Raw genomic sequence first — 13,611 nt, 5'->3', positions numbered from 1 at the left:
TACAGTTTTCTTCAAGTACAGGAATCTTAATTGCGGCTATCACAGCAGAAAGAAAAGGGAGGTCTAAGGCAGGGGTGTCAAACTCAATTTCACTGAGGGCCGCATCAGCATTGCAGTTGCCCTGGGGGGGGGGTTGGTGTGGCCAGAGTGGGTGCAGCCTACTGGGTGGGCATGGCCAGAGTGGGTGTGGCCTATTGGGTGGGTGTGGCCAGTTCTACATCATTCAAATGGGGGCCTGGGCAGGAGTGGGACAGTTCTGAGGGTCTCTTGCAGACGGGGGTGGGACCAGGGCAAGTGCCAAGACATGGTCCACCAGGGCAAGTGCCAAGATGGCCACCATAAAATTGTACATTGGCTCCCGGCTGGCCTGGGCCAGGGCCAAGGCAGCGGGGGCTGTTCCCTCACTGTTTCCAGGATGGTTTCGTGGGCCACATGAAACCACTTCGCGGGCCACATCCAGCCCCCGGGCCTTGTGTTTGATATGTCTGGTCTAAGGGAATGAAAGACTCTCAATTTACTGATGCATTAAGTATCCTATTACTGTGTAAGATGGGAAAGAAAGGGGGGATTGTCTGAAATTTTCTCCCCTCCTTTGCTGCAAAGGCTTTTGCTTTTTTATCAGTTTGGGTTTCCCCTTTCCTGTGAAAATTATAATTAAGGTTGCGATTTCATGCTTTATTTTTTTTTAGGCACTAATAACTCTCTCAAACTAATTTCTTATCACTGATTCTTAAAAAGGCCATAGTTGGATTTTTCATATGCTTTGAAAATTGTGAAATTATCTATTCTGGCATTATTATAATCCAGTAGAGAGTGTAATTGGGGTTCTGAGAGTCAAATGCTCCTCTGCTGTAAAAGGAAGGCAAAGAAGAAGCAGAGCCCTGTGCAGCTGCTTACATCAAATGACCCAGATATGCATCTTCTTCATTGCTTTTCCACAATCAATTGAGGGAGGATTGTTCAATTGAAGATGGCATATCTGCAGTTGGACTGTTTCATTTCAAATTGAGGGGATCTCACAAGTTTGAGTGCTCTGCTAATAAAACTTGAATATGGAATTGGAAAGCTGAGGTGAAGGAAAGGTCTCAAGAGTTCTCCTTATTATATAGCCCAATTCAGAAGTTCACCCTCACTCCAAGTGCCTAGAAGTATGCATAGAGGCAGGCAGAATGAACTTCCCTTCAACCCTGCTTTCTTGGCCACTTCCTTCTTGCCAGTCCTCAGAGCCCTTCAGGAATTGTTTATTGTGGAAGCCATCTCTATTCTCTGTACTTAAAATTCTTGTCATGCCTGTCATTATAGGAGAAATATATAAGGAAAACATATAAGGTAAGGTTGATGGAATTGGGTATGTCTAGTTTAATGAAGAGAAGGACGAGGGGAGACATGATAGCAGTGTTCCAATATCTCAGGGGCTGCCACAAAGAAGAAGAAGTCAAACTATTCTCCAAAGCACCTGAAGGCAGAACAAGAAGCAATGGATGGAAACTAATCAAGGAGAGAAGCAACCTAGAACTAAGGAGAAACTTCCTGATAGTTAGAACAATTAACCAGTGGAACAACCTGCCTCTAGAAGTGGTGAATGCTCCAACACTGGAAGTTTTTAAGAAGAAACTGGACAGCCATTTGTCCAAAATGGTATAGGGTTACCTGCCTGAGCAGGGGATTGGACCTGATGATCTCCAAGGTCCCTTCCAACTTTTTTTTTTTATTATTATTATTACTACTACTAGTAGTAGTAGTAGTATAACTAGTATTACTACTACTACCACTACTACTACTATTATTAAATAAAGCTAGCAGGTTGGATTGCTGTTAGAAATGCCTTCAAGAATTTAGTGGGTAGGGCATGCCTGTTTATTTCTTAGATAAGTGCCTTCTTTCATTTAGTGTATAGATAGAACATAGGTCAGCAACCCGGCCATATACTATTTTCCCGCCTTGTGTTTCAGCCCCCCACCCTCAGATTATCATTTAGGAGGCTCAAAATGCCAAAAACTAAAGTTATCATGAGAATCTTGATATTGAAATGCTGTCTCTCTTATATTGTCTTTCTTTTCAGACACAATTGCACCCACAATTTCATAGGAGACTTATTGACTTGCAAAGTGATTGTTTAATAAATGTTTTCTTGGGTTGCAGACTGACTGCTTAAATATGGCCTTTCCTCTTCATATGGTATAATATTGTATAACTTCAATGTTTTTAATAAGGTTTTTTTAAAATAAATAAATCCTGCTCTTTGCCATTCCAATCCTTCATATTCTTAGGTTCACAGGAAAAACATGAAAAGAAGGGGTAACAGAAAGCTTTGCTCTATTCTGTGTAGAGTAGCTGTGATTATTTATCACCTGAAATCTCCTGTCTAATTAAATTTTATGTATTTTATTTCTAGGTGCAAATATTGGAAGCTCTCCAACAAGCACAGATATTGCAGTCATTGGAGGTAAGAATACAACAAAGACTATATTTCATCAAATAGTTTTTTGGAAGAAGTGAAGCAAGACTTTCCATCTTTAACCAAAACAAAAAGTATTCTCCACTGAATGAAGGTTTTTTTTTTTTTCCCTAAGAAAAATTAATGGTGTGTTGCTATGTAGTTCTATCAATGGAGTGGGAGATGAGTTTACTGGCACCACCCTGTCTATAACCTTATCACCGAACCCTGCTACCGTCCCCATATTATAGGAAAAGGAGTAAAATAGATAACTTGTTCCACAAAACTATCTCCTGGTACATACTGGGAGCCTCCACATAAAATAGAAAACAGATATGGAGGTGAAAGATATATTCTCTAGTTTTCCGTTACATCTATACGAACACTTAAAATTTCCCAATGTATAGTTAAATTCATGAAGACATGAAAAAGAGAGAGGAGCAATAATTCAGGCTTCAGATATTACAGAACAAATTGAGAAATGCCGCTGTAGTATGGAAGCTCAACTAAGACACTATGAGACATTTTATATTCCAAAATATTGGCAAACTATCCCCTTGAAAAATGGAATGTTTTAGAAATCATATCTATCTATCTCTTTATCCCCATATATTAGTAGAAATATTAGGAAATAAAGATCCTTTGAAATTACTTGTTGAAAGTAATGGAATGAACAAGAGAGAGAACATTGTTGGAAGCATAATCAGAATGCTATATACAGTTCTTCTTCCCTTAAGCTCTCAAGTGTGATACAAGTATTACATCATGCTCCATGTATGGGGTTTTATATGACTTCCACAGGATATTTATTTTTACACAGTGTATATCCTGTGTGCTATTTTCTGTTACATTCATAACCAGGAGGCACCATGTAGAATAACATTTTGGCTACCAGTGTCTGAAGAGTCCCAGTGAGGATGAAGGTGATCACACGATGGGCATCTTTTCAATATAACCAAATGTTTTTTGAAGGTAGCTGTAATCATCAATTCATACTGTTTATTATAGGATGGAACATTATGAGTTTCTGCCCTCACCAGGGGAATGAACAGCATTTGGAAAAGATTTTGATAATTGCATCCCTGAATCATACTAAGAAACACAGGTTATGTGAAAAAGGCATTTAATCAAGACAAGGCAGCTGGAGAAAAACAGCCAGTAGTGTAAAATAAATTAAGACTGCTGATTAAAAAAAAATGCTTGTAGATGGGGCAGCTGAAAAGCATAGCTAGTAAAAGAAGAGCAAGACAACGTAGACAAACAATTGGCTGAAAAAATGTTGTTTTTTTAAAAAAAAAGGTAAGATGGTCTAGAGCAGGGGTCCCCAACCTGTGGGCCATGGCCCACTACTGGGCCGTGGCTGCATGGCCACCAAGCCGCGTGAAGGCCAGTACACACGTATACACTCACACCACTCGCGCTAGCAGCGAGCATCCTGTCGGCACTACTACTGCCCCATCCCCGAGTGTCTGCCAGCACTAGCATTGCCCTGCTCCCGAGCGTCTGCCGGTGCTACCGCCACCCTGCCCCCAAGCGTCCAGTGTTTCCTTGCCCTCCCCTGAAAGGTACCAATCCAGCCACTCTAGAGTTGATTAGCTTTTTTCTGGAAATGGTTCTTTGAGAAAAGGAAGTGATTTGTCTTGTTCTGGTTGTTTTCTGGCCCTCAGATAGGTGTATTCTGAAGATATCATCAGTGGTAATGAAGCTTCAGGGAAATTAAAGAAGAAAAAGCAAATAAAATAGAGGACAGAAAAGTTTCCTATTTCTTTAATCCTAAAATAGTGGAAATCCAAGCATTTTAAAAAAGATACAAGAAACCTGTTTATACTTGTACCTTATATAATAATCTTGAAAAAGAGAGAGAACTGTTAATAGAAGAGTACTTTGTTGTTTGGTTAGAATATGACTAAAGAGTTGATTAGCTACTTCCATAAAAGGGACATAAAAGCTATAAAACCAAGGAAATGAAGGAAGGAGTAAAGAAGGATAAATAAAGTTGAATATAGAAAAAAAGAGGAAAAGGGAAATTACAGTATATCTAAAACAAAAGAAAAACGCATCTCTTGATAATCCCTTCCAACATGATACACATTCATCCTGTTATTAGGCAGAAGGAATTTTTCCAATGTGCCTCTTTAATAGTGAAATTGTTAAAAACATTTTTGTCAGTCAGCTTTTCCTCTCAACAATCAGGAGACAGAATACAACAGGGGTGTCAAACTGCTGGCCCATGGGCCGGATGCGTCACACAGAAGCCGCGCCCACCCTAGCTCCAGCAAAGGGAAAAAAGTCACAATACGTTGCGACACATCATGTGATGCGGCGAGTTTGACACCCCTGGAATACAACATGCACCACATCTCAGATAACTATGCTGCCAGGGAAGATAAACGAGAGAGGCAACGGTGTCATAATATATAAACTTCTAGCTTATTTATGTTGAGGTGCTAGCAGCAGTATCTTAAAGGATATTTATCTTGGGTATATCTAGTTTAACAAAGAGAAGGACAAGGGAGGACATGATAGCAGTGTTCCAATATCTCAGGGGCTGCCACAAAGAAGAGGGAGTCAAGATATTCTCCAAAGCGCCTGAAGGCAGGACAAGAAGCAACGGATGGAAACTAATCAAGGAAAGAAGCAACCTAGAACTAAGGAGAAACTTCTTGACAGTTAGAACAATTAACTAGTGGAACAACTTGCCTCCAGAAGCTGTGAATGTTCCAACTGGAAGTTTTTAAGAAGATACTGGACAGCCATTTGTCTGAAATGGTATAGGGTTACCTGCTTGAGCAGGGGGTTGGACTAGATGACCTCCAAGGTCCCGTCTAACTTTATTATTATTATTATTGATCATTGCACAGTCAGCCAGATGTTCAGACTGGATTTGGCATTTTGTCTACCTATCGAGTCCTTACCCAGGACCTGGGATAGGCAGATGTGGATGTTTGATGGTATTACAGATATCGTCGCAGGATGGAAGCAGTTCCTAATAAGGCTGCCTTTTGCAATTGACTAATAGCGAATTTGTCAATGCCAATGGTGTTCAAGTGGTGCTCCAGTTGTTTTGGGATTGCACCCAAGGCACCTATGACTATTGGTACTACCCTTGCTTGCTTTTGCCACAGTCTTTCTATTTCTATTTGTAGGTCTTTGTATTTTGTTATCTTCTCCAGTTCTTTCTCTTCTATTCTGCTATCTCCAGGCACTGCCACATCCACTATCCAGACTTTTTTGTCTTTCTTATCGACAATTGTTAAGTCTGGGGTGTTATGTTGCAGGTGCTTGTCTGTTTGAATTCTGAAGTCCCAGAGCAGTTTAATTTTATCATTTTCTATGACTTTCTCTATTTTATGATCCCACCAGTTTTTGCTTACAGGCAAATGATATTTTTTGCAGATCTTCCAATGCACCATTGTTGCTACTTTGTCATGTCGCTGCTTGTAATCAGTCTGTGCAGTCTTCTTGCAACAGCTTACCAAGTGGTCCACTGTTTCTTCAGCTTCTTTGCATAGGCGGCACTTACTGTCTGTTGCTGTCTTCTCAATTTTGACTTTATATGCATTTGTCCTTAAGGCTTGGTCTTGTGCAGCCAGAATTAGTCCCTCGGTCTCTTTCTTCAATTTTCCTGCTCTTAGCCATTGCCATTATTATTATTATTATTATTATTATTATTATTATTATTATTATCATCATCATCATCATCATCAACATCATCATCAACATCATCATCATCATCATCATCTATACCACAATAAACTAGCAAATCAAATCAAACCTGGCATAAATAATTATATATTACTGCTACAGCTGTGCTGGTTACTTTGGGGCAGATATGAACTATTTTTGAGAGAATTGGAATTGGAGATAAATAATTCAATTGTTTGGCTGAGCCCATCGGATGATCAGAAAAGTAGCATGTAATCGTTTCTTCCAGTCTTGCGCAATTCTTAAAACTCCTACCAATACTTTGACAAGCTCTCCTGCTATTGCTGATTTGCTAAAATGGGATGCCTCAGTCAATTTCTGGTCTATTTTGTTTCTGGTTTTACAGGACCCCAGATATTATTATCCCAAAGCTTTACAATGTTACGCCTCCTCTTCTTCTTCCTCCAGCTACTTCCTTCTCCCCACAAGTCACAGGAGACAAGGTTGATCAACTGTCTATAAAAAAAATTGTTCCCTGGTGAAAACTGCCAAGGCAGAATACAGCAGTTGAATTCTAATCTCATTAGCACCTTGTCATGATAACTGAAGTTGATTGCTCAAATTACTCCCCAAAGAAGTATTTGATGTGTTAACGTGAATGATTTGATTCTTTTTGTTTCAAATGCATTTGCTGATTTTTATGCTTGTTGTTTGCAGCAATTAATTTACCTATAGTAGTTCAGTTTAATGTAGTTCTATGTTCAGGTAGTCCTCAACTTACAACATTTCATTTAGTGGCCATTTGAAGTTAGAACGGCACTGAAAAAGGTGACTTATGACCATTTTTCACACTTATGACCATTGCAGCATCCCCATGGTCACATGATTTACATTCGGATGCTTGACAACTAGTTCATTTTTATGATGGTTGCAGTGTCCTGGGGTCATGTGATCCTCTTTTGTGACCTTCTGACAAGCAAAGCCAATAGGGAAGACAGATTCAGTTAACAACTGTGTTACTAATTTCACAACTGCAGTGATTGACTTAACAAATGTAGCAAGAAAAGTCATAAAATGGGCAAAACTCACTTAACAAATTTCTTATTTAGCAACAATTTCTGGGCTCAGTTGTGGACGTAAGTTGGGAACTACCCGTATTTCCCTTTTGGTCTATCCTCCAAAATATTAATTTCATCATTCTGTAAGTTATTAGGAAAATACTGAATTGTTCTATATTCCTGTGCAGTATCTAAAGAGCATTACAGGCTATTGTGTTTGGGGAGTCCACTGTAAACCTTAAGAAAAATGATGAATTCTGTGTGAATTGAATCACATTATTTTAATATAGTCAATATCTTAACAGAGGTTCTAATGTTAATTATTGTGAGCTTGCTTTGAGATCTCAGGAGAAAGAGTGTTTTAGAACCCAACATTTGGGCTGTGCAACCCTTTGAAAGCGTGTTGCACTCCAGAGATGCTTGAGCAAAGCACACTGCAAAGCAGTGTGTCTCCTGCTTCTGAAAAATGAAGTGAAGCTGCCATGGTGCTTAGATTCACATTGCTTCTGTGGGTTGAATGTGCCAGAAGAGATTTTGAAACAACACAGTGTTAAGCGATGAAGCACATTGCCTAATTGCTGTACCTTGTGAAAAAGAAACATGGCCACTTTGCACAGGCCTATTATTTCTAGCCTACTACGCCTGTTTCAAAAATCGAACTGCCCACATCTGGGAGTACATCACAACCAGTGAGCCAAATAAGAAGTGCTAGATCAATTTGTATGCAGGCTAGTTGGGTAGGCAGAAGTAAAAGAACTTGGTTGCTGAGCAACATCTGAGGAGGAAGACCATCTTTGCCTTTTGCAACATGCCTTATTTCGCTAAGTGTTTCTTACGTTCTCAACCAGCCTCTGATTTCCCACCTGGATTTTTTTACGATCCTCTGATTCACTCCATAAGTTGCCATGTATTTAGTCAGAGTTACGAAATGAGCCATTGGCAGGAATGGTGAAGAAATAAAATTGTATCAAATACCCACTATATCAGCAGCAAAATTAACGAGCACCTCCTGCTCATCTTCTACAAGCTGAACTGGGTTTACTCTCGATTAAAACTTGATCAGCTTTAACAATTTATGAATTTATTTCTTGAAATGAGTCTAAATTCTGGCTAGACAAGGCTTGGATTTCTTCATACAACAAAGTAGTTGGAACTTGCATTGGGTTATATAATCCTTACACAAATCTGTAACCAGTTCTCATTTAGACTTTTTTTTTTTTTAAGGCTCGGTTTTATACTGTAGCCCAGAAGTTCCCAACCCTTTGGGCACCAGGGAGCGGTTCCGTGGAGAGAGGTTTTTCCATGGACCGTAGGGTGCGTGGTTTTGTGTGCTGCCTGCATCCTGTGGATGGGGCTTTGCTTGTTTGTGTGGACCGGTTGCTGACATGCCGCGGACCGGTACTGGTCCATGGATGGGGGGTTGGGGACCCCTGCTGTAGCCTTCCTCAAGCTAGTCCTCTCTTGATGTCTTGGATAAGACAGTTAGAAAATATCAACATGTTTTCCCAAATAAGGATCAACTATAAGTTAACTAGAATGAAAACCAGGGCATCTTTGTGCTCCTTTGTTTTTGTTTTTTTGCAAATGCTCTTTCTCTCAGCCTATCCTTATCATTACAATATCAGGGCCCTTTGTTGATGTGGGGTTGTTATCTTTCTTTGAAAGTCCTAACAGAAGGCATCCATGTGGAATAAATCAAAACCGGGGCCAATGTGTTTGTGTATGTGGAGGGGGGGGGGGTGTTCTTAACATACTTGGAATTATTAATGGGAAAAAAAAAACAAATGTTTCTCCTTCCCTGTAGGTGTCATTGCAGCTGTGGTTTTAGTCTTGATTTGCCTCTTGGTGGTGATGCTGAGGTACATGTACCGGCACAAGGGTACCTACCATACCAATGAAGCAAAGGGAACTGAATTTGCCGAAAGCGCAGATGCTGCTCTGAAAAATGACCCTACCCTTCAAGATGCCATGGATGAGAACCGAAAAGAATATTTCATCTGAAAGCAAAGGCAGCACCCTTGAGACACCCTTTGTTTTTCTCTCCTTCACAAGGGTCAATGCATTTTTTTTTTTAAAAAAAGGCAGCAGGGTATGGAGATTACACAAAAGAGAAGAAGACGACTAATTGAAATATTGCTGTTTAACAACAGCAAGGACTGGATGCCAGATCTATAGCTGTTTATTTGATTAACCACATCGCTCAGTTCAATATCAGATAAACAGAAAGAAGTGTCTTAGGATGAATGATTTAACTGATAGCAGATAAAAGCATCAAATGTCAAATCCTGACATTTTGGAAAAATATCTGGGTTAATGGAAAGCCCCTTCATAGATATACTGATTCATCTCTATTGATATAATATCTTGAGGTGAATTTATAGCAGCAGGGGGAAAAAAACAAGCATAAAAAAAGAAGGTGGCCCAAGAATATTGGCCATCATTCATGTATCTTGGTTTTTCTTAACCTGCAAAAGCTTATCAATGTGAATATGCTTATTTGTTTGATCATTCTTTTTTTTTAAGAATGCCCTGAAGTTGTTTCTGCTTTGTTATGTTTTTTAAAACAATGTCCTAGCAATCCGATTCTCACAGGAAAAGACAGAGAAAAGTTTTAAAAATGAAAGAATGTCATTTCTGGATATTTCTTGCAGTGGTCATATCTAAGAGATAGGTTTATTGACTTCTTGACCTTTAATGCCATATCAATTATTTTGAACTTGTACTTTTATTTTAAATAGTAGAGCTCTCTACCTCCATCGGGTATTACCTGCTTAATGCTGAGAGTGATCTCAGTATTTAAACAGTAGCAGTTTAAATTCATTGAGGTAGTTCTACCTCAGCTGAGGGTGAGCTGTGGAAAAGAGAATTTTAGAAGCATATGCAAAACCAATCATTTAAGTTCACAAAGTCTTTTCTTCGACTTTGCCCGAAAATAGAATGAGATGCAGGAAAATAAAAGTGCTTGATTAGTATTAGTCTTACCCAAAATATTTCTCTCTCCTTCCCCCAGCAATCTGATTTTAAATTATGCCCAATTTCTGTGACTAATGTAATGTACTAGTCATTGTTAGCTGTCTGACAATTTCCCCATGATTATATTTTTGCTGGAGCTGTGGTTTACTAGAGGGGATTAGCGGTGTAGTTTTTGTAGGAACAATAGTACAATTGCAGTAATAATAGTTCAGTGTTTTTTTCTTCACTGCTCAAATTATAAGAAAGCCAGAGAGCTTTTATCTTTGAATTTACTGATGGCCTCCTTACTGTTGTTCTTAAAGAGTACAGGAGAATCATAAATTAGCAAAACAATGAAAGAACTCTGGAGCTGGGACATCTCTGGAGGGGATTGTGCATTTCATTAAATTTCTTTCTATATTTTGCCTCTGTTAACCAGTCCAGTCCAGTCCAGACTGACTGCTGTAGAAATTACTTTGGCAGGCCAATCCCCCCTCCCCCAATTCTGAGAAAAAGATCTAATTTTTATATGATGGGCCTTCCTAGTCTCATTTTAAAAATCCTGTACTAAATTATTATCTTCAGAAATGTTAGTTGCAGGTGGACAAATATGCTGTGTGACCAGGAAACTGTCAAACACATTAGATGCTTCTTCTCTTCAAGTTCATTTGAATTCAAGTGAGTCAGGTGGTAGCAGATTTGGGATCACACTGAAGTATGGATGGAGTTTAGATGTACATACAAACCCTTGTGAGACAAAACCATACAACAAGCTCAATTCCTGATAATATCAAGGTCATATCCATATAGCTTTCCTGGTAACTACTATTCCTCCTCCTGAGGTCTGTTTTCATCTTCCTGACTTAATCCCATGTTGGGATTTCATATTGATCTTATTTCTAGGCTTATACATAACCATAGGAAAATCAGTTTCTGAATGTGTATGATTTTTCAGTGTCCAACATGATTTTTTTTAATCACAGCCTCTTCATTTATAACACATTGCTGTTCTGTTGACAACTCTGACCCAGGGTCTGCATCTTTCTGGTGATCAGAATTATATTTAATTCCTGGGAGTGGCGAGAGTAATTAAGTACCATAGTGAATAAACAGAGATGGAAAATAGGAAAAACAATGTTATTCACTTTGGGAAGCTGTCATTTTCCAGATTTATTATTTTACTTCCCTCCTGATTTTGGTTTCTTTGTTTTTCCTAACAGCTACTCTTAAAGAAAAATTAAGCTTCTTATAGAGCTCATATAATGTTTTTATTGTGTTTTCTGCCTTAATATAATGAGAATCTACCTTGACGATTTTAATAATTGTGCCATCAAATTTATAACAGGATAGTTCAAGGAATTCCAAGTCTGCCAAAAGGTGCCTTAGTTAGCCTACCTCTGCTTTAACCAAAGAAAAAAGTTCAAATGGCTTAACTCTCTCTCTCTTGTCTCTCTTTTTGGAATATTAAAATATAGGTAAATAATTTAATTTCCATTGGTTTTTTTCAGACATGTTTTTAAAAACTTTTGTGTGCCACTGTTTGTTTCCATTCATGGTGAACAGTAGCTTGGGAGAGGAATCTTTCTCACTCCTTATTTTCAGGATTATACAACAAAAGACTAACCTCTATGGAATACTAAACACACACACACAAAAAAAAATCAAAACACATGAATTGAATTACTCCTATATAATAATCACATTTACTTATTAGCCAACAGGAAAATCACAGAAATATTTTTTTTCCCTTTTTTGGCATTTGGTAAAACATGGTTAAAATTCTCCATGCAATTGGTTCAAGAACTTTACTTGCACATCATTTTCTTTATCACTTGGTTTATTTTTAAAATAGTTATATAGAGAAGACTATATTTCTAATGTATAGATATACATTAATAAATAATTCTAATTTAAATAGAAATATAGTACATCTTACTATAATGGGAAAGGTGTTCCGGGATTATATACTGGAATCCTTTTCATCTCTGAAGTGTTGCAGTGCAGACATATCTTTTTCCAAATGCAATTAATAAGTAAGTATTAATTAATGCAGTACTCACTACATGTCTAATTATTTGATTTCATTTTTATTTATTCACTTTTTATCCTGACACAATCCAATGATTCTCAGTGCCCTACGTGATACAGTATGGAAAACTTTAAAAGATCTGTGATAAAACCTTGAAATAACACAATCTAACAATAGGAATTTTAAAAACCTAATAATTGATAAATAAAAAAGTTAAAGAGGGCCAATATAAGTAATATAAGTAGAACATTCTCTGGAACATACAGTATTTAAAGCCTCATCCTCAATAGGTTGAGCCAATTCTGGTTGGATCCTGCAGGTATCCGCATACCAAGACATGAAGGATTTTATTTTATTTTGAAAGTCAAAATCATACTTTAAATGTACTTGCAAACCAACTGAAATCATTTATAGGAACTACAGCCTAAGTGCAACATACTCTTAACCAGTGCTTTTTTTCTAAAAAAAAGAAAAGAAAAAAGCACACACGTCATACAACCCGCCATGCCTACCCTACAAGGTTCCATCCAAAAAAGGTGCCGGAACTCCGTTCTGGGCGTTCTATGAGAAAAAAAGCCCTGCTCTTAACATTAAAAGCTGTAGCACAGAAGGCACAACATCAGCGGTTCAAATCTCACCGGCTCAAGGTTGACTCAACCTTCCATCCTTCCGGGGTAGGTAAAATGAGAACCCAGATTGTTGGGGGCAATGTGTGTATATATATATATATATATATATATATATATATATATATATATATATATATATATATATATATATTGCTTACTGGTGTACACCGCTTAGAGAGTGCTTGCACTTAAAGTGGTATATAAGTCTCATAAATAAATAAATAACCTCGTATACAGTAGTCTAGTAGGGTGGTAATAAGACTTGCACCAGATAAAGTCACAAATATCTTTAATAATGGCTTCTATGTACTACTGAAGCAGAGCTATAAGTCCAGAAGGGCCCTCAAATTGTGAGCCAGTTCCTGGATAGATGCCTACCCATCCAGAAATAACACTAATTACAAGAAAGAATTCCAAAGTGCAAGCAAGTCTTGCTTCAGTTCAGGATAGGGTATTCAAGAATCTTCCATACAGTCAGCAGTAGTGTTTTAGATTGGGTAACAACTATATACCACGCTCCAAATTTTGGATAACTTCTCCCAGCAACTTTGTATAGAGTTGCTGAGAGTTGGGCAGCAGATACAGTGTTGTCGCTACTTGGAGGAATAGAAGACAAAGGGCTGACCCTGGCAGTACTCAACAAGATAAACGCCAGTAAGCTAACTTCTCACACCCTTTGAAATGGGAAGGGTGAAACAATGCCTCCAGTCTCCATTTGTAGGCAATCCAGGAAGATAGCATAGTCAATAGTATTGAACAGCACAGAAAACACACTACCTATTTAGCTCCTGATAAAGGTAATCGATTACAGCAGTCAATGCCATCTCAGTCCCACACGAAGGGTTGAACCCTGCCTGAATA

At 38.3% G+C, this 13,611-nt stretch overlaps 1 protein-coding gene across 1 annotated transcript in view; it reads left to right on the top strand.

Annotated features, from left to right (window-relative positions):
• GYPC (glycophorin C (Gerbich blood group)) overlaps positions 1-11,580 on the top strand; it is a 41,559-nt gene extending 29,979 nt beyond the window's left edge. Inside the window, exons 2-3 of the mRNA XM_039321771.1 lie at positions 2,396-2,446; positions 8,945-11,580. Coding sequence (XP_039177705.1) covers positions 2,396-2,446; positions 8,945-9,141 — 248 coding nt within the window. The 3' untranslated portion in view covers positions 9,142-11,580. The remainder of the gene's footprint in view (positions 1-2,395; positions 2,447-8,944) is intronic.
• The last annotated feature ends 2,031 nt before the right edge of the window (positions 11,581-13,611 follow it).

This window comes from Crotalus tigris, unplaced genomic scaffold (assembly GCF_016545835.1).
Source record: "Crotalus tigris isolate CLP2741 ecotype Arizona unplaced genomic scaffold, ASM1654583v1 scf7180000023829.5930981, whole genome shotgun sequence".
Lineage (NCBI taxonomy): Eukaryota > Metazoa > Chordata > Lepidosauria > Squamata > Viperidae > Crotalus > Crotalus tigris.
Note: the sequence above shows the minus strand (reverse complement) of the source record. Positions and strands in the feature narration are given on the sequence as shown.